At 37.4% G+C, this 19,858-nt stretch overlaps 2 protein-coding genes across 2 annotated transcripts in view; one reads left to right on the top strand and one right to left on the bottom strand.

Moving 5' to 3' along the window:
• Positions 1-16,724, top strand: part of HERC2 (E3 ubiquitin-protein ligase HERC2) — a 44,975-nt gene extending 28,251 nt beyond the window's left edge. Inside the window, exons 62-89 of the mRNA XM_089714064.1 lie at positions 240-379; positions 557-703; positions 996-1,115; positions 1,301-1,436; positions 2,523-2,675; positions 3,270-3,437; positions 3,725-3,822; positions 3,992-4,148; positions 4,751-4,932; positions 6,045-6,328; positions 6,884-7,104; positions 7,705-7,799; positions 7,917-8,023; positions 8,110-8,287; positions 8,637-8,760; positions 8,840-8,969; positions 9,220-9,326; positions 9,470-9,597; positions 9,861-10,010; positions 10,214-10,336; positions 10,556-10,766; positions 11,060-11,254; positions 11,537-11,709; positions 12,400-12,530; positions 12,780-12,943; positions 13,407-13,561; positions 13,843-13,955; positions 14,116-16,724. Of these exons, the coding sequence (XP_089570190.1) occupies positions 240-379; positions 557-703; positions 996-1,115; positions 1,301-1,436; positions 2,523-2,675; positions 3,270-3,437; positions 3,725-3,822; positions 3,992-4,148; positions 4,751-4,932; positions 6,045-6,328; positions 6,884-7,104; positions 7,705-7,799; positions 7,917-8,023; positions 8,110-8,287; positions 8,637-8,760; positions 8,840-8,969; positions 9,220-9,326; positions 9,470-9,597; positions 9,861-10,010; positions 10,214-10,336; positions 10,556-10,766; positions 11,060-11,254; positions 11,537-11,709; positions 12,400-12,530; positions 12,780-12,943; positions 13,407-13,561; positions 13,843-13,955; positions 14,116-14,281 (4,256 nt within the window). The 3' untranslated portion in view covers positions 14,282-16,724. The remainder of the gene's footprint in view (positions 1-239; positions 380-556; positions 704-995; positions 1,116-1,300; positions 1,437-2,522; positions 2,676-3,269; positions 3,438-3,724; positions 3,823-3,991; positions 4,149-4,750; positions 4,933-6,044; positions 6,329-6,883; positions 7,105-7,704; positions 7,800-7,916; positions 8,024-8,109; positions 8,288-8,636; positions 8,761-8,839; positions 8,970-9,219; positions 9,327-9,469; positions 9,598-9,860; positions 10,011-10,213; positions 10,337-10,555; positions 10,767-11,059; positions 11,255-11,536; positions 11,710-12,399; positions 12,531-12,779; positions 12,944-13,406; positions 13,562-13,842; positions 13,956-14,115) is intronic.
• A 1,088-nt stretch (positions 16,725-17,812) lies between these two features.
• On the bottom strand, positions 17,813-18,531 carry LOC149489519 (ATP synthase F(0) complex subunit k, mitochondrial-like). The gene is made up of 3 exons (XM_089714058.1): positions 18,443-18,531; positions 18,235-18,319; positions 17,813-17,997 (listed from the first exon to the last, which is right to left on the bottom strand). The coding sequence occupies exons 2-3, from the start codon at positions 18,316-18,318 to the stop codon at positions 17,914-17,916; spliced, it is 168 nt and encodes a 55-aa protein (XP_089570184.1). The 5' UTR covers position 18,319; positions 18,443-18,531; the 3' UTR covers positions 17,813-17,913.
• Between the last annotated feature and the right edge of the window lie 1,327 nt (positions 18,532-19,858).

Raw genomic sequence — 19,858 nt, 5'->3', positions numbered from 1 at the left:
CATCGCACTCGAAATTGCGGTGCGTGAACGTGCCTGCTTAATAAGTGGGGTGTGTAATCGGTAAGGTTATAGGTTTGTTTGGTGTATATAATACTGAAATAAATCAATCTGTTTCCATATTTTTATTTCTCATCTATGAATTGAAGGAATAAATTTATACCAATATAGAAAAAAACGTTATAGCTATGTATAAAATAGTTTTAATACACGATATGTAATTTTCTGTATATTTTTTGCAGGTCTATATTCAGAGGAAAATAACGTAGAGGAAGCGCCTGGCCCTCGACCTTCACTGGCGGCAGCAGCGCTTACGCTAGAGCCACCTGTTGCAGTTCAACATGCATTGTCTTTAATTTTACTTGCGTTACATATTACACAGGTATTACATTTTATTTGTTTCTATAAATTGATCTTATTCATGTTTAGGGCATTTATAAGTCTAGAATTCACATAAATAAACGATATGACTTTTTTAAGATTTGTGTGCTGTAAAAGTGATTTTTTATACTTTGTCCTTGAACCAATTAAAATGATACTTATTGATATTTTATTCTAGGCGCGTTGCTTGCTAGTAGAAGCGTTACGAGCTCATGAAGTATGTATGAATACGCCATCAGTGGGGCTGGAAACTGAAGACGATGATACTGAGGCCGATGCACGAACTGGTGGAGGGGAGGCACCCGCTGATAGAGCCACTCTACCCGTAAATATAACTTAGAATTAATTACTTATTAGTTTAAATTTATGAAGCTAAAGTTGATTACTTATCGGAGCCCCTGCTAAGTAATCAACTTAGCCCCGCCCCAACCATTATTTATAAACGAATGAATCATATTTTTAAAATGAAATATATTTGAAACGACCTCTGTTTTAAATGAAATATAAAACAATCGCTAATTTCCTAAAATGTTCTACAAAAATATCATCATTAAGTACACATTAAGAGTCTCCTGGTCAATTTTGCTAATATTTATTTTATTCATTTCACAATATAGAGTGGAGCGAGCAGTCCGCTCAGCGGTTCGATTTCATCGCGACACTCTGCCGTGATGTCATCTAGCGCGGTATCCGTGGCCGCGGCCACTATGACTGTGCAACAAGCTGAAGCGCCTAAGGTATATTGAATAACCTTTGCAAGCGCTTATTAATGCTCTACGTCTATTCCTTTACTTCTATTGCAAAGCTGACCTATATCATAACTACGCATGCTCATTTCTTGCTTAAACTGCTGCTTAGAAATTAAGGTAACTGCGTTGTTATGGTCAACTCATGTTATATATTATTTGAAAAAAATATCCAGGTGGAACTGGATGATTTTACGTCTCAACTGGGAGAAGCGGACGCAAGGGCCTTGGTCGATCTTTTGAAGTTGGCTGCTGCTGGACGCATGCCTGATGCTGGGAATGCCGTCAAAGTGATTACCGATGTGCTTATGGGTGAGGACTTATTTTTTGGGCTTTATGGTTTGTTGGATCACATAAGGATACTGTACAGTTTGTATTAGTATTACATTTTTTAACCGACTTCAAAAAAAGGAGGAGGTTATCAATTCGGCCGGTATGTTTTTTTTTATGTATGTACACCGATTACTCCGAGGTTTCTGAACCGATTTACGTGATTCTTTTTTGTTCGGGATGGTGTCGAATTGGTCCCATAAAAATTTTATTTGGATAGGCCCAGTAGTTTTTATTTTATGAGCATTTTTGTCTGTATATTTGTAAATGTTGCAAGTGCTAGTTTGAAGTCGGTTGTTTTTAACGCAGTTATCACTTGTTATGTATTAAATTTTTCCTGAAAATCCATGTTTTCTTCTCTAGCTTCGCGTAGCCAGCATATACCGCTTCGCTAATTTTGTCTATGAAAACATAATCTTAAACGGATAGCACACGTTCGGGTGGCAAAGTTGGGCGGGTTGCTTGTTATGGGTGTACACATAGAGTTTTAAGAGTTCATCTATTTGAAAAAAATGCGTCTGGAATTTTATAAGTATTTTTTACGAACTCAGCGTATGCTAAACTATAACTTCCTTTGAGCTTAGTATACCAACAGTTGGACATCCTGTTTTATGTCGGTTTATAAGCACAAACGGTGTTTACTTAAATAATTAATTAACACAGATTGTCACAATGCAGTTAAAAACAAATTCTGCAAACTTAAAAGGAAACTCTGAGGGTCTAACTATAACATAATACATATTTTGTCCTTAATTTTAGATAATGTACTGTAATAAAGAAATACCATACGATACAGATGTATAGGTATACAGCATACTTAATTATTTATATTCATGAAAATTTTAATAAAAAAAATTGGTTGTTTGTAAAGTAGGCATACGATCGAGATGTTTACGTGATAACATAATGCAGTGGCAGCGCTCGAGATGAGACTGAAGATCGGTCCGTCTCTCTCTCGTTATACCTGCGATCGCGCTCGTGAGGTTTTGGTGTGACACAAGTTTCTGAACATGTCACCCGACTAAAACGATTTTAAAAACGTTATCACGTTAAAAAAAATATTTCCAGCTCTATGCGCCCGTAAACCAAGCGTAGCAGACATGGTGGTTGAAGTATGCGTGTGTGAACTCGAGGAAGCCGCAGCGGGCAGCGTGCGCACTCCGCCTCACCCCGTTACTGTGGACAGCCCCCATCCTTATGCTGATGATACTGATATATCGGGTAAGTGTTATATATAGTAGTAGTTTAAAATAATGAACGTTCAGCTTTATGTACGATCGAAATATTTTATGCCTGTGCTCTAGTGGATGCAGACATGTATCACGTAGAGTTGACAATAAAATATAAACATACTAGCTTTCCACCCGCGGCTTCGCTCGCGCAGTCAAAGAAAACCCGCATAGTTCCCGTTCCTGTGGGATTTCCGGGATAAAACCTATCCTATGTCCCGGGGTAAAAAGTAGCCTATGTCCTTTCTCGGGTATCAAAATATCTCTATACCAAATTTCATGCAAATTGGTTCAGTAGTTAAGGCGTGATTGAGTAACAGACAGACAGAGTTACTTTCACATTTATAATATTATAATATGGATTATGTAATTTATTACTCTTGCCCCAAACGATATAAATTGCTCGTCAGTTTTGATATCGACTTGTGGAAGGCGACCTTTCATTAGAACAACAGATTTCCGCGATTATCGCTGATACAATGAAGCTATTGTTAACCATTTCAAGTTTATTACAAAGCGGTAGTTAATATAATACCTTTCGAAAATACAGGCTGAAATGTGTCCTTTAAAAATACCTAAATTTCAGGCGTCGTAAAGATCCTGGGCGCTTGTTCCCTCCGCGTATCATTCGAACAAGGTTGCTCTACGGAGCGCCGTAACGATCCGCTAACTATATCGGATGCGGCAGGAAGAGTTTTGGCCACTCGGTCGGGGAGGGAACCCGCTGATTGGGCACAGGAGGTTATTGTTAATGGTTAGTATTGCTTATTTAATATTTCAAAGTTGTGCATTTTATAGAACATTGTCAGCATTTTTATCTGACATGAAAATAATTGTATTTACTCGAAATTATAGTTCTACTTAGCGACCGCAGTGCTAAAGTGCTTCAAACCTTTTCTCAGTAGAATTTGTTACTCAAGTTTCTAATAATAAAATGTGCAATAAAAAATAGTACAAAATTCTGTATTGATCATGTATATTGAATTGAGAGTTATAGTTATGATTGGAAAACTTATATTTGAATTACTTCAAATTGTACAGGAGACGAATTGCGCTGGAGATTTACAAGCGATGGATCTGTTAATGGTTGGGGATGGAGGTTTACTGCGCATCCCGTGCTGCCTACACATTCTCCTGCGGTATGTTTAACTATTTTAAATACTATTTTCTACAATATTACAATGCCGTTATGAATAATTTATAAAAATATGCATTATTTATGTGTAATTTAAAAGAAATCCAAACAATCCAATCAATATTTATTGGCAAATCCAAAAATATCAATTTCAATAAATCTTTTGATTCTAGGATAGTGGAACAGACCGATACGTGTTATCGTGTCCTTCAGTGGAATTAGCATGGAGACTATTGGACGGCCCCCTCTTGTCGGCAATTTCGAATGATCACCAGCTTGCACCAAGATTGGCTCAAGCGCTGGCGATTTGCGCACAGATGCCAACATTGTGTATGTATATTTTCATTTTATATTGAAAGATTAACTTATTTATTATTAGATTAATAGGTGTCTTTATTATTTTCCCTAAAAAGTATATTTCTGTAATTCAAAGTGTTATGTTGCAAAGTGAGTTTCTTTAAACGTAACATAAATGTATAATACTCGCGTAAAATCAAACACTAGAAAATACTACGTAACATCATTTTATAAAAATCTCAATGTTTCAATATGCTCCAAAAATATTCGAACATTCAACATATTATTGTTACGGTACGTTCACACAGTTCACACGGAGTCACAATTTGCCGACTCTTATTTTCATCGGATCTGGAAAAACCAAATGTTGTACACACACAGCACATCTTGCACTATGTGAATACAACATTCGGTGTGAACGCACCGTTACTATTTGTCAACACGATGCGCGCGCGTGTTGTGCGTGCTTAGTATGCGGGTCAAATATGGAACTCTGAATTTCATATAAAATAATTAAAAAAAATGTTTTATATATTTACTTACAACAAGTCGTAATATAGCATCATACTACGTTTTATATTAAAACCAAAAATTTAAACGTGCAAATTAATTATCTATTATATTATAATTCACAGCATGGCGCGCCCGCGTGTGGTGCGTGCGGCGGCTGCGCGGCGTAGTATGCGGTGCGGGCGAGCCGAGCGCGGGCACGCCGGCCGCGCTGCAGCACCTGCCGCAGCTGCTGCAGGCGCAGTACGAGCACGAGGCGCCCGCGCTGCGCACCGCCACGCACCTCATGCACACGCACTATCTGAAGGTGTGCGCTAGTTTACAATAGTGTCAAGGAAGAAGAAATAAAAAAATACTATTATACTAAAAGAGCTTTTTACCAAATAGAATATTTTCATCAATAGAGCTTTTTACCAAATAGAAGCTTTTTATCAATAGAGCTTTTTACCAAATATAAGCTTTTCATCAATAGAGCTTTTTACCAAATATAAGCTTTTCATCAATAGAGCTTTTTACCAAATATAAGTTTTTCATCAATAGAGCTTTTTACCAAATAGAAGCTTTTTATCAATAGAGCTTTTTACCAAATATAAGCTTTTCATCAATAGAGCTTTTTACCAAATATAAGCTTTTCATCAATAGAGCTTTTTACCAAATATAAGTTTTTCATCAATAGAGCTTTTTACCAAATATAAGCTTTTCATCAATAGAGCTTTTTACCAAATATAAGCTTTTCATCAATAGAGCTTTTTACCAAATATAAGCTTTTCATCAATAGAGCTTTTTACCAAATATAAGCTTTTCAGTTTTCATCAATAGAGCGTTTTACCAAATATAAGCTTTTTATCAATAGAGCTTTTTACCAAATATAAGCTTTTCAGTTATAGAGCTTTTTACCAAATATAAGCTTTTCATCAATAGAGCTTTTCACCAAATAGAAGCTTTTCATCAATAGAGCTTTTCACCAAATAGAAGCTTTTCATCAATAGAGCTTTTTACCAAATAGAAGCTTTTCATCAATAGAGCTTTTTACCAAATAGAAGCTTTTCAACAATAGAGCTTTTTACCAAATAGAAGCTTTTCATCAATAGAACTTTTTACCAAATATAAGATTTTCATCAATAGAGCTTTTTACCAAATAGAAGCTTTTCATCAATCGAGCTTTTCATCAATAGAGCTTTTCATCAATAGAGCTTTTTACCAAATAGAAGCTTTTCATCAATAGAGCTTTTTACCAAATATAAGCTTTTCATCAATAGAGCTTTTTCCAAATATAAGCTTTTTAACAATAGAGCTTTTTACCAAATATCAGTTTTTCATCAATAGAGCTTTTCACCAAATAGAAGCTTTTCATCAATGTAGCTTGTAATTTAAATATATTTGTTTTATTTAAGTTTCATGTCAACAATTATTTTACAGGAACTGGCATTACTCGCTTGTGGTTTACGCATGGACGCACGCATGTCCAATGGATCGGATGCGGCGCGGTGGTTCAAGCGCTACTGCGTGTGCGTGCGTACAGCTGATGCGTTGATACGTCGCACCACACTACCTCCACCGTTCTTAACTGATGTGCGCAAAAGATTAGCAGATCTTGGCGTGTATGGAGACGAGGGTGGGGAGCATGGTTCTGGGAATGTATGGGAAGATAATACGAAGTTTACAAGGCAGCATGATGAACAATTGCTACATTGGGTTAATAAGTAAGTGTCGACATACTATATATGCACTTTCTTATCCATTATATTCTCTTTAAATTTGTCATATTGTAACATTTATTGAAATAAATAATTAAAAAAAAAGACGTGTTGCACTCCGGGAGTGCCGGCAGAAGTGAAAACTTGATTATTAACGTTCAGCATGTTTGATATTTTGGAATGGTAGGTATCCGTCTTACGCATGGAATATAAGGGCTAAAAAAAACCGTCTTATGCTTTTTCGATCAGGCCACGTGTCCTGACGCGAGTTTAAGATTTTATACTAAACGCCGCTAAAGAAGTTTTCACTTCAAAAATTGGTTGTCTGTAAAGTCGGTTTACTGACGATAGTTGAACGTGACAACGTCCGATTGTGCTTCTTTGTCGCTCGTTCCGCGCTCTCGCTTGCACTTCAAGCCTTACGTCATAGAACGCCTCAGAGCGAGGTAACGCCGCATGAGTTATGTTTTTTCGTGCGTGCAGCCGGCTCCATCGAATTATAATACGTTATCACGTCAAAAAGTCTTAAAGCGAGTATATAATCCCATGTCTGATTACCAGGCGGCCAGATGAATGGACAGGTTGGTGGGGCGGCGGCGCGCGCGGGTGCGCCGTGTACGGCTGGGGGCACAACCACCGCGGGCAGCTGGGCGGCGTGGAGGGCGCCAAGGTGCGCGCGCCGGCGCCGTGCCACGCGCTCGCCGCGCTCAGCCCCGTGCAGCTCGTGGGCGGCGAGCAGACGCTGTTCGCGGTCACGCCCGACGGCAAGGTGTACGCGACCGGTGAGATATAACCAAGAAGCTTATATCTAATACACTGGAGATTTCAGTATGAACATTAACTTGTAACAAGAAAATATAGCCTTGAATGACGCCTGTATGTTTTTTATCCCTTTCACACCCACTTGCCAAGTTAGGTAACTATACACAAAACATCGGTCATGTGCGAATATCTTCGGTGTTTCCATCTACCTATGATATGGATGCCGTCAAAAAAAGAGCCTACGCGTCTCTCAAAGGCCGGCAAAACAATCGCAAAGTTACCTAACGTTGCAATTGTTCATGGGCGGCGGTGATCATTTTCCTGCCGCTACACTGCCCGCTCCTTTGTCGGTTGTTGTATAAAAAAAATATATGGCTAAGGGTTGCGTACAAAAAATTACTCGTACATAAAACTGAAAGAATAGAATAAATTCGATCGCTCTGGCGGGTCACGGCCCACGGGTGGCTGAGTTGGTCAAGCGTCCGCCCCGGATTGGTTTAAAGGATGCGGGTTCGAGTCCCGCCTCGTGATCGAATTTTTTCTATTCCTTATAAATTTATAAAAATTACCCATCCAATATATGACCGTGATAACAGTTGCTTAATCTCGTTTTTTTACAGGTTATGGGGCAGGAGGTCGGTTAGGCATAGGAGGCATCGATTCTGTATCGCAGCCCACTTTACTAGCATCTCTACAACACATCTTTATAACGAAGGTACAAACCGTTTTTAATTGCCGTAATATTCAACCTTAATAATATGTTTTTAGAGATTGTTTTTCAACGCTGAAAAGTATTTTGTATTTTTTTAAATAATATTTGTTTGTTACGTAGGTTGCGTGTAATTCTGGTGGTAAACATTGTCTCGCCTTGTCTGCGGAGGGTGATGTTTACAGCTGGGGTGAAGGCGAAGATGGAAAACTTGGCCATGGAAATAGAGTGTAAGATATTATTAGTGAAAAAAAAACCGTAGTACATAACATTTGTGACACCCTGTATATCTTATAAAAATTATACTAATAAACAGGAGCTACGACCGGCCAAAGCTCATAACTGCGCTCTCCGGGCTAGAAGTAACAGCGATAGCGTGTGGTGGAGCGCATTCCGCGTGCCTCACCGCTCGCGGGCGCATCTACACGTGGGGCAAGGGGCGGTACGGGCGTCTGGGGCATGGGGACTCGGAGGACCAGCTTGTGCCCAAATTGGTACGTATTGTTAGAAGCTAAAACCGGCCAAAGCCAATATAACCGCGCTCTCCGGATTGAAAGTGATAGCACTGCATACGACGTTATCACCTTCGTATAATCACATACGTCGGCACGCACTTTAATAATTACTCTATATGCGTGACCGCATGCATGTGTTATACATCCTTAGTGCGTGAATATTTGCGAACACCAACTATAACTATTATCAAATTTTCTTGCAAATACGTTTTTACATTTGTATTGTGATTATTTATACTTTATCAAGTCCAAAATTTTTATAGCACAAATTCACATATTAATCCAATGACTGTGTACTTGAAGTATTTATTTGTTTATTTATAAACAGGTGGAAGCTTTGGCTAACTATCGTGTTATAGACGTTGCGTGCGGTTCAGGTGACGCACAAACCCTTTGCATTACGGATGACGATAATGTTTGGTCATGGGGGGATGGCGATTATGGAAAACTGGGTAAATATTTAATTAACAAATTTATGTACTGCGAAAGAATGTATTTAAATATAACATATTATGATATTTTATTTTTTAGGACGTGGTGGTTCTGAAGGTTGCAAGTTACCAATGCGAATAGATTGTCTGAAGGGACTGCGTGTGATAAAAGTGGAATGTGGGTCGCAGTTTTCCGTGGCGCTCTGCCAGTGTGGTAGCGTTTATACTTGGTAATTATTTTATTATATTTAACTTTATACATTGCGCTTATAACTATTTTATACTGATAAGAATATTTTTTTTATTATAATCGTTACATTAAAGGATTGAGAATTAAATTTCTTACATTTTTTTCGAACTGATAATGATTATTAATGACGACACAACCCATAAAAACAAAAAATGACAGAATAATAATATTTATTAGTTTAAAAATTATAAATTATAGCAAAAAATTCAAAACTTTGTGCTATATTTTAGGGGTAAAGGTGACTATCATAGGCTTGGACATGGAAGCTATGAACACGTAAGGAGGCCGATGCGGGTCACCGGCATGCAGGGGAAAATGATTGTTTCTATTGCAACTGGTGCGTAATTATTTAATCATGTTATCAATTTGAAATAAATTTCATTTATAACAAGGAATTTGAAAACGAGCAATGATTAGAAAAAAAATTATAAACTAAAAAGCGTAAGAGCAAATTTTTGTATTGATTTTATAAAATTTTAGGAAGTTTGCATTGCGTGGCGTGTACCGATACAGGCGAGGTGTACACTTGGGGTGACAATGACGAAGGTCAACTTGGAGATGGAACTACGCTCGCCGCTCAAAGACCTAGACTGCTTGTTGCTTTACAGGTAAATCTGGTTTAAATTATAACAAAGTGATTTTTTTATCTTGAAAATGCACAACATTTATTTAATACAACAACAAAAATATATTTATTTTTGTTCCAATTACTTTTGATTCGATAAAGGAATTTTCCACGTAATTAATGTGAAAAATAAATATTTAATACAACTTGCAGCATTACGTTTATGGTCCTTCGAACTAGATATTACCATTAAACTGCTATTTATGTATGTAGCTTTTGTTCTACATTCATTCTCTTTTCTTTTAGGGTAAACGCGTAACAAAAGTAGCATGTGGCAGTGCGCACACAGTAGCGTTATGTGTCGAAGCGCCACGTGCTCCGCGACCACCACCTCCACCGCCGCTTGAATGTCACTTGCTGAGGGATATGGTGCCGCTTCATATGTGTTATAGATTGGTGAGTGTGTGCAAAGTTATAGATTAAATAAATAGATAAATGGAAAGAAAGAAGTGTCAAAGAGCTTTTACAATCTTTTACCGTCCGCATTTGAATTGAACATTTCAACGATATCATTTTATCAACAACAACCAAACACGAAAAATATATTACACTCCGATTATTGAAAAATGGCATGTAATATAAGCCTTTAATTTTTACAGGTGCTCCTACATCAATTTTCTGAACTTGTGTGCCCGAACTTACCGTTCCTGATCTTGGAAGGACCACTAGATCAATTAAGGACTTTGCTGTTCTATAGTGTCAAAGAAGCTGCGTTTCGAAAGGTAAGCATCAATATTCTAGTAGTATAGTAAAAAAAGTCATAAATGTTACTTTTGTAATATTTCAATCATTTTTGCTTGCACGTATAATAAAGTGAATCCTAGTACTTTAAAAAAAGTAGCAAAAGGCACATTTATTTTCGTTCAATTAATCGACGGGGAAAAAATATTACAGTCATGAAAAATGATAAATAACAAGTCAATTCTTAATTATAATCACAGGCTATAATGACAACAATGGTGCGCGAGCGCCAACACGGGCCCGTAGTGGAACTGTCCCGTGTGGCCGCTCGCCGCGCACGTCGTGGCGGTACGGGGCTCGCCGGGGCTGCGGGCATGCGCTCCGTGTTCGGGCAAATGGTGGCCCGGCTGCCTGCGCTTACGCAAGATGCGTTGGCGCTGCCGCATAGAGTGTGGAAGGTCAAGTTTGTTGGTGAGTAGGAGGGGTTTTATCCCGTAGTGGAACTATCCCGGTTGGCCGCACGCCGCGCACACCGCTTTATTTATTCATTTGTGAATGAATAACAAAATATTGCTACAATTTATTCGTACTGCAATTTATTTTCCTTGAAATCATAAGCTTATTGAGATTTCTAATTTTGTAACTATCTATGAACCGAAAAGTATAACTTTATGCATATATTGTCTGAATGAATTTTCTAAAATTACGAACTACATGATAGTGTAATAAATTTCATACGATTTAAACTTCTTAATATCATTAAGGTGAGAGCGTGGACGACTGTGGCGGCGGATACAGCGAGAGCATAGCGGAGATGTGTGAAGAGTTACAAAACGGCTCCTTGCCGTTGCTAATGGCAACGCCTAACGGGCGTGGAGACGCGGGTGCCTCACGTGATGCCTTCTTGCTCAACCCCACTGCTAATACACCACTGCACCTCAATTGTTTCAGATTCTTAGGTGGGTGGTGATTTAAAATAAATATGTTGAATGGCTCAAATATTAACCCTCATTTATTGGCTAAATGTGAGACACACAATTGTATTTATAAATGAAAATACTTCAATTGTATGGAAATTATGCATGTTCTACTTGAAGATAAATTGCTTTTTTTCGGTGATCATTTGACTTATTTTGTCGGATGTCGCTATTTTTCGAAAAATCAGTTATCCAATGTATTTTGGTTAAATACTCCTTTTCCCAAGTGTTAACGTATTACTAACGTAATTATCCTGCATTCAGGTGTACTAATGGGTATTGCCATTCGTACGGGCTCGCCGCTATCTCTCTCGCTGGCGGAGGGCGTGTGGCGGCAGCTGGCGGGCCAGCCGCTGCGACCGCAGGACCTCGCGGAGGTGGACAAGGACTTCCTGCCCGCGTTGCTGTGCATACGGGACATGACGCCCGCTAATAAGGTATAGTGTGGGTGGTAGGGTCGGCAGCAGTATTGTTGAGCAGGTGTACTATGGGTATTTCGATACGCACCGGCTCGCCGCTATCTCTCTCGCTGGCGGAGGGCGTGTGGCGGCAGCTGGCGGGCCAGCCGCTGCGGCCGCAGGACCTCGCGGAGGTGGACAAGGACTTCCTGCCCGCGCTGCTGTGCATACGGGACATGACGCCCGCTAATAAGGTATAGTGTGGGTGGTAGGGTCGGCAGCAGTATTGTTGAGCAGGTGTACTATGGGTATTTCGATACGCACCGGCTCGCCGCTATCTCTCTCGCTGGCGGAGGGCGTGTGGCGGCAGCTGGCGGGCCAGCCGCTGCGGCCGCAGGACCTCGCGGAGGTGGACAAGGACTTCCTGCCCGCGCTGCTGTGCATACGGGACATGACGCCCGCTAATAAGGTATGTTTTGTGACTTGTAAGTTTTGTGCCTTGTGGTAGGGGCGATAACGACGTAGGTGTGAGTCGAATAATTGGGTCGTGAAAATTAGTGTGGGATGGCTATGGAAGAAAATATTTTAGTGTCTTTATACTTTAGTAACATTTTTTAAATAATTGTCCAAAAATATTCCTTTTTTTCAAACCTTTTTGCTTATATTCACGTTTTGTACAATATCATATACTATTTTTGATCTTTTCCATATTTTATTCCTTTCCTTTAGGAGCTTCAAAATCTCGAGCTGCCATTTTCCATACCATCAGCAGCGGGTCATGAAGTACCGCTGTCTACGCGACACAAGAGAGTCACACCGGATAATAAGGATGAATACGTGCAATTGGCACTTCATTATAGGTACCTACGAACATTCATAATACTTTTTCCATGCCAATATTTTTGAAGTGAAACTTCTTTAGGTAAAATTTCAAGGTCGCGTTATGCCAATACAGCCACTTCATGGAGTACGATTTTAGTATCTTTGAATCTTTCCAAAGAAGTTTCACTTCTGACACATGTGCTCGGCACACACGCTCCTCTTTATATTATGTGACTAACTTATAATGTAACGAGTTTAAATGCCTAATGATTTAACTATACCTACAGGCTGCACGAATTCGACGAGCAAGTACGTGCAGTACGCGACGGGATATCACGCGTGGTGCCCGCACCGTTGCTCGCACTGTTCACTGCCAGCGAGTTGGAGACGTTAGTGTGCGGCTCGCCTGATATTCCCGTGCAGACGTTGAGAGCTTCAGCTACGTATAAGGGTAACAATATTTTAAAATTTATTTAGATTTAAATGACTTTTTTTTTGTATTTTTTGTTTTTATATCGGTTGACAAATGTTTCAAGTCCGTATCAATTAATTTACTTTAATCGATGTTTTTAAGCAGGTTACCTCTCTTCGAAGATAAAATTGATAGACGTCAAATGTTGCCTATTTAAATGGCGCTACTATAATAATAAGTAACAATATAGCTCCAATTTGTCTTCATTACTTTATTTTGGTTGTAATATTTCATGTATCGGTATGTCCTTGAAACAACTGATTATCTCAAAGTGTACTGGTTGTGCGTTTTAAATTGATAAAATTGTAAAAAATAGTCCGAATTAGTACATTTCATTAGCACCATTTTTTTAATATTTTTGCGTAGGTATATATATATTTTTTTTTTCATTTCGTTTACACGACCAATAAACGTGTGTCTTACTATTTTGTTTGCACGGCAGGCGTGGAACCACACGCTCCACTCGTGCAGTGGTTCTGGGAAGTGATGGAGGAGCTGTCGGGCGGCGAGCGCGCGCTGTTCTTGCGCTTCGTGTGGGGCCGCACGCGCCTGCCGCGCGCGCCGCAGGACCCGCGCCAGAGGGACTTCGTGCTGCAGGTATTATCGATATCGGTACCGATACCGATACCGATACCGACAAAATGTATACCGGACACCGATACCGGCTACACCATGGCCAGTCCTAACTTGTGCTGGGACTGTCACTAGTGTAGAGCAAGTAACGTTATTTTGCTTTGCTATTTATTTGGTTCTGATAGAAGAGCTTTTGTAAATGACAAAGGATGAGCTGTCAATGATCATCTTAGTTAAAACAAAAGATTTTTTATTGATCCTTCAGGACACTACGTTATGTTTTTAATATGATTTCTATTGTATAGGTGCTAGACAAATATCAGCCGCCCGACCACTTCCTGCCAGAGAGCTATACATGTTTCTTCCTTCTCAAGATGCCAAGATATTCTTGCAAAGCGGTTTTACGAGAAAAACTACGGTAATTAATTTATTTTACAGTAAGAATATTTTTATAACTAGCTACTTCTCCCAGTTTCACCTGGGTAAACACAACATTTCTACTTTATAGCCAAAGACGCGAGTTTAAAGTCTTCCTCATAAAAAAATTGAATTCACTCAAAATTTTTTTCTCAACACAGATACGCAATCCACTTCTGCAAAAGCATAGACACGGATGAGTACGCGCGCGTGGCTCTAAGCGCGGCCGAAAGAGTTTCCTCCGAAGAGTCGGACACAGAAGAACCGGCCCCAACAACCACGGCTCCACCGCTCTACAGCATGACTAGGACGCCCACGTGGCTGTAGGCACGAGGCATCTTTTGTACCATTAGCTTTTATGGGCCCGGATACGATGCGTGAGACGGAACGTGGATGGGAAATAACTAGAACTTGTATGGATAGAATTTTGGAAATTGAACCCAGTGCAGATTCGAGAGTATAAAAAAGTGTATGAAAATAGTAAATGATTGTAGTGGAGATTTTTTTAAAGTTTAATCCTTATCAGGATTTTTAAATCTGGAAACACTTTTTTTATATACTAATTTTATCCATCATTGACGTACTATAAACAACTAGAAAGAGTCGCTTATTACATTTATTAGTCTTTGAAATCACTAACCCGTTTCGTGTTAGTCACTTCAAAGACTAGGCTCATTGAAAAACTCTGCAATGTGTAGGCAGAGTTTTTCTATGGACAATTTTGAACGTGATTTTGAGTTGATGTTTATTTTAACACAATTATATCAATACTATTCTGACAAATTTTTAACTAAAATTTGATACCTGGATAGGGTCTTGTTATTTGATGTCCATTTTAAAAAACACTATGGCAGTCTAATAGTCTGTACGGAAATGTTCCTTTTCTGTTATATTTAATTTATTTAGTATCCCTACAGTATTATTTATGTTATTGTCTTTTATATTGTGTATATGAATTGTATAATCAATAAGATTTTTATTATTTTGAATTGGCTGATATTATATTTTAACCTGCAGCTAAATCGAAACTTTTTCTATAGCATTCTATGAGATTTAATATTGTTTGTAAACCTACTTTTTATTTTTTACTTGAAGGTAAATAATTCGGGACACCGTTATGATACAGAAATTAGAATAACCATATGTAGGAGTTTGATCTAGTTGTAAGTTTTAGCTTCCTTTTTATACTGCATTCCAACCAAGCGCATATGTATGCTTTGCAATGAATGTGCACATATATTAATATTATATGTGCTTATTGTGAACAAAATTTGAACAATGTTAAATAAAAAATAAATAAAAAAATAGGTTATCAATTCTTTTATATTTAGGAAGATCTTTAGAATTGTGACGGGTGTGGAGTGATAAGAGAGCTTATTGTGTATGAAGTAAGTATGGACCGGATTTAATACATAAGTACATATTTTATAATCTGTGCTTTATACGTCTTTAAATATTTCAGTTAATGAGACTCGATTTTTTTTTATTGTATGATAGGGAAGTGTGGCCTAAGATGGAGCGCGCTTCCCTAGAAGGTACCGGTTCACTCTTCGCTTGAATATAGCACAATCCCCCCTTTTTGTTGGAATTTAAAATTAAATGATAAAATTAAAATGATCAATTAAGAAAGGGAGTTATTTTTTATACATATTGCTCCTCTTCCTCAAGTCTTTAAGACTCACTTATCATTTCATAATGTGAACTATTTATTTTGTGCATTTCCTTTTTCGTTAATAGATTAAATCCACTATCTCTATACATCTATACACTAGTGTACCTAAACTACCAGATTTCTTATTCAACTATAATAATTGTGAGTTGTGACTGAATCTCAATTCTGCATACATTAAATACAGTATTAAATCCGGTCCAAAGTGACTCAGCTGTGATGTTATAACTTGGAATGTGGAACTGCTGATTTTGATAGACTTTTGATAAAGAACAAACGGTGTATGCTAGTCATTATTGGTGGCGAGTCATTACGGTATCTTTAGTATAGAAACAGTTCATTCAATATACCTACTATGATGTTCCATAAAAGTTCGTAAATCAAATATGTATTTTTTTTTTGTTATCTGTGCTGTTTCTTGAGGTTATTAGTAGGTAGTATTCTTTCTAATAATCTCATAATTACCACTAGTATTTATAATCAGTAGATCTAAGCCAACGCGTTTGCGTGCAATGATCAATGTTTGTGGATTTTATAGAATCGAATTATGTAGTATTATAACCCATAACATTGTCATAGAAATACGAATTATTAAACTAACAATATACCATACTCATACTATATTGCTTCATAGTTCTGGTGCTAGTGCTTCGATTAGTCTTATTCTTAGTGATAGACAGCACAAAATATACTATTAGAGTTTACTTTGGCTATGATATTATTCAGTTAGACCAACCTGGTGTTATTTTGTAGACCCAATTCTCAATATTACAACGTACAAAAATAGTTTCAATGTTGCTTAAAACCTTACTAGGTAATTGTGTTTTAGACACATTATGATATTTTTTATCTAATAAAGTTTGATATTGTTTGTTGAAAAACGAAATGGGAATATGAGAAATGGTATTTTTAAGAAAATCAGCACCACAAATATGTATAACAAAATTGAAAATACTCATTTTCACTAATTATTCTTGTATCTGGATATGATTATCACCAAAGAATGTTATTTGTGTACACTTTACAAGATCTGTAATTTTTCGATTGTGCTTCTGGCGCTGTTTCTATATGTAAACTTTAAAAATAAACTAATATTTATTATTTTGTCTTTTATTTTACATAAATACCCTACCTACCTTTGTATTGTATTTATTACCTTTTTGCCACTTTTTTTGTGAAATAAAAGGTCTTTGTGATTTAAATGAAAATGTACCATAACAAAGATTCTTTTATACAAACAATATGCCTAATCAATAACTAGTAGGTGTTACGTGCTGGCCACGGACAATTCGCTATAGCGAAAATTCGCGCGGCGCGACTGGCGGCGCGTCTTGCGAATGAATCAAATGTATGGAAATGTACTGGGCATGCCACGCGCAGCGGCGACCAGCGAGACGACCGGCGAATTTCCCCGAGCGAATCGCGCGGCACGACTAGCGATCGAAACAAATGTATGAGTTATTACGGCGCAGGCCACGGAGTCGAGCGGCAGACGCGGCGACTACTCCCGGAGCGAACTTAATTTAAAATAGTTTGTTTTTTTTTCGCGAAAATGGAGACGGAAGCTTTTATTGCAGAAATTCTAGCTAGACCAGCTATTTGGAAGTCTAGCCACCCGCAACATAATTTTTCATCATGCCTATATTTTTCATATTTTTGGTGGAATTCTCCGTCTGTAACACGATTTCTATTTAATTCGTGTACTCCACTATATCTTCCAAACATTAAATCTTGAGCAAAAAAGCTGCTACTCTCCAAACAACGTCGAGCTAACTTTGATAAAGCTATCTCGTCTCCTCGTCTACACTGGTCGCGGCGGCGAACGCAACTGCCCGTGGCGTGCTTACCGCGCCGCGCGACTTGCCGCGCCGCCGGTCGCGCCGTCGGTCGCGCCGCCGGTGTCCGTGGCCAAGGTGTTAGACATATCCACTATGTGTTGTTTTGTGATTCCTTCTAATGTGATTCTCGTTACAAAGTACAAACATAATCTTTTAACATAAATGTATGTTTTAACAAGATATCGAATTGGGATTATGTGGTGAAACAATACAACTTTTCTTATAAGAAACAGTATTTATCTTATTATTTTATATTATGACATACTTAGAATAGGCTAAAGCAGACTCCAATCAATGTAGTTTTTATAGGAATTTTAGGACAAGTGTTTAGAAAATTAACAATAATAGATATTTCTGAGTTTTACATGACTTTTATTTGCACTATCATACACTGATCAAAAGAAACCATATTATCACTTAAATTAACAATTTTCATGAATGTTCCTCACTATTTACTTTGCGGGTGCAGCCTTCTTTGGCTTCAATGCAAAGTATAATATCACAACTCCAAAGAATGCATAGGTGGCTTTTGCTGTCTGTAAAATAAAAAAATATATACTTAATGAATACCAAAATCAGTACATTAATTAAAGTTGCAATTTTTTTTTTGTTAGTGTTCTTAAGAGGCTGATCTATCTTTTTCATATGTACTTTATGAAGAAGGAGTGGAAAACTTTGGAATTATAAACTCTGGACTTGCCCTATTACAAAGCAATCAAATTATGATAAATTTTGTATCCAAAGTATTAAATTGATAATTCTGTGATACATACGTTGGCTCTGCCTGTATTTGTGTAGCTGTTAAAGTATTTTGAAAGTCCCTTAAATTGGGATTCATCAACTGGTTCTCCGGCCATTCTGTAACGTGAACAAATAACTTTTAAAGCATCGTCACTGCAATTAGGCTAGGGAAAACTTATTTACTGAAGATCTTAAAGTTTCCAGGCGTATTATAACACTCATAATAAATATAAATCATACCTGTAAAATCTTATGTAATAACAACCTGAAAACGCAAAGTAGTGCGGCTGGTGCAAGAGAATGACAGGTATACCGTATAATAAGTTCGTGCAAACGCCACAATTGACATTGACATTTGACAATGACATTTAATGTCAGACATTATCGATTAGTTTCTACAGACGCATTCAATACAATCAAAATACAATAGAAAACCTCATCTTTACTAAGAATTTACTCGTTGAAACTATAAAAATTTCATGTACCTATGCAATTTTGCATTGTTTAAGATTTACCATTACAAAATGAATTTAAAAATAAGTGGATAACAAATTTTTAATATTTTCATAAAACTTATTCTACTTACTTTAATTGAATAAAATTGTATGTTCTTTTAATATTGGAGATGATCTATTTCGTGGGTGTTTTCTTCGGTGAAGATTTAAATAATTTGTAGTATACATAGTATAATGCCAATAATCCATACGTTGCTTTGGTAACCTAGATTAGAGAATGTATTTATTAATTGTTAATTTCTTATATATCTCCAGAATATTTTGTAATACAATAATTATACCACAATTATACAATATAAAAAAAAATATCTTCCCAGATGAACTTCTCATTTACAATAAAAACATTATAAATACGAATGATTAAAACTGTATCATACTAACATTAGCTCTCCCTCTATTTGTTTCACTGTTAAAATATCTGCTTAAGCCTTTTAATTTAGGGTCGTCTTCTACTCCTCCAGCCATTTTATAAGCGAATTTAAGTTTATAAAAATATATTAGGATAAAAATATGATTGATTTTGATTTGATCTGAAGTTTTGTTACCTTTAACAGTAATAGGTATTTATGTCAAAAGCATTTTTTTAATGCTAAATTTGGCCAATTAAAAAATGACATTGTACTAATATGAGTTTTAACTATAGTAGGTATTCAACCTGTGTATTCAACCTTTTTTATTGTAAGAGCGTTTTCACATTATCCGATCCAATATCGGATATCGGACACCGATGGCCGATATCCGATATCAGAGGTAAGTAAAATGTATGAAATATGTACCTGTCTATCACATTGTCCGGTCCGATATCGGATATCGGAGCCGACACCGATATGCCAGCAGTACTATTGGACGATAATGTTCAGTGTTGCCAACTCAATTTTCGAAAAGGCAGTAACTATACCAACAGCAAAAAAGCAGCAGCCGCCCCTCTTAACTTTCTACGGCGCACAGTTTTGAGTTTGGGAACCCCTGCACTAACCGATAAAAAAAATAAAAACCTAATTAAATCTAATTAAATTCTCCTATTTAAATCCCTTGTACCTACTAGTACCAATTATTATTAGTGTAGAATAGAACCTAATGAGGACATAGTCGAAGTTGATTCAAGTCGTATTTGAGGTCACGCTAAAATAAAACAAAATCG

The sequence above is a fragment of the Colias philodice genome, chromosome 3 (assembly GCF_061535455.1).
Source record: "Colias philodice isolate Cphi_HAF_F1 chromosome 3, ilColPhil1 Martin Lab GWU primary, whole genome shotgun sequence".
NCBI lineage: Eukaryota > Metazoa > Arthropoda > Insecta > Lepidoptera > Pieridae > Colias > Colias philodice.
This window is presented reverse-complemented; position numbering and strand designations above follow the sequence as displayed.

Bases quoted from the DNA above. Each gene is read 5' to 3' on its own strand.
- LOC149489519 (XM_089714058.1), bottom strand. From the start codon at position 18,318: ATGGCCGGAGAACCAGTTGATGAATCCCAATTTAAGGGACTTTCAAAA. The intron at 17,998-18,234 runs GTATGTATCACA...TTTATTTTACAG, and splicing joins CAAATACAGGCAGAGCCAAC to ACAGCAAAAGCCACCTATGC.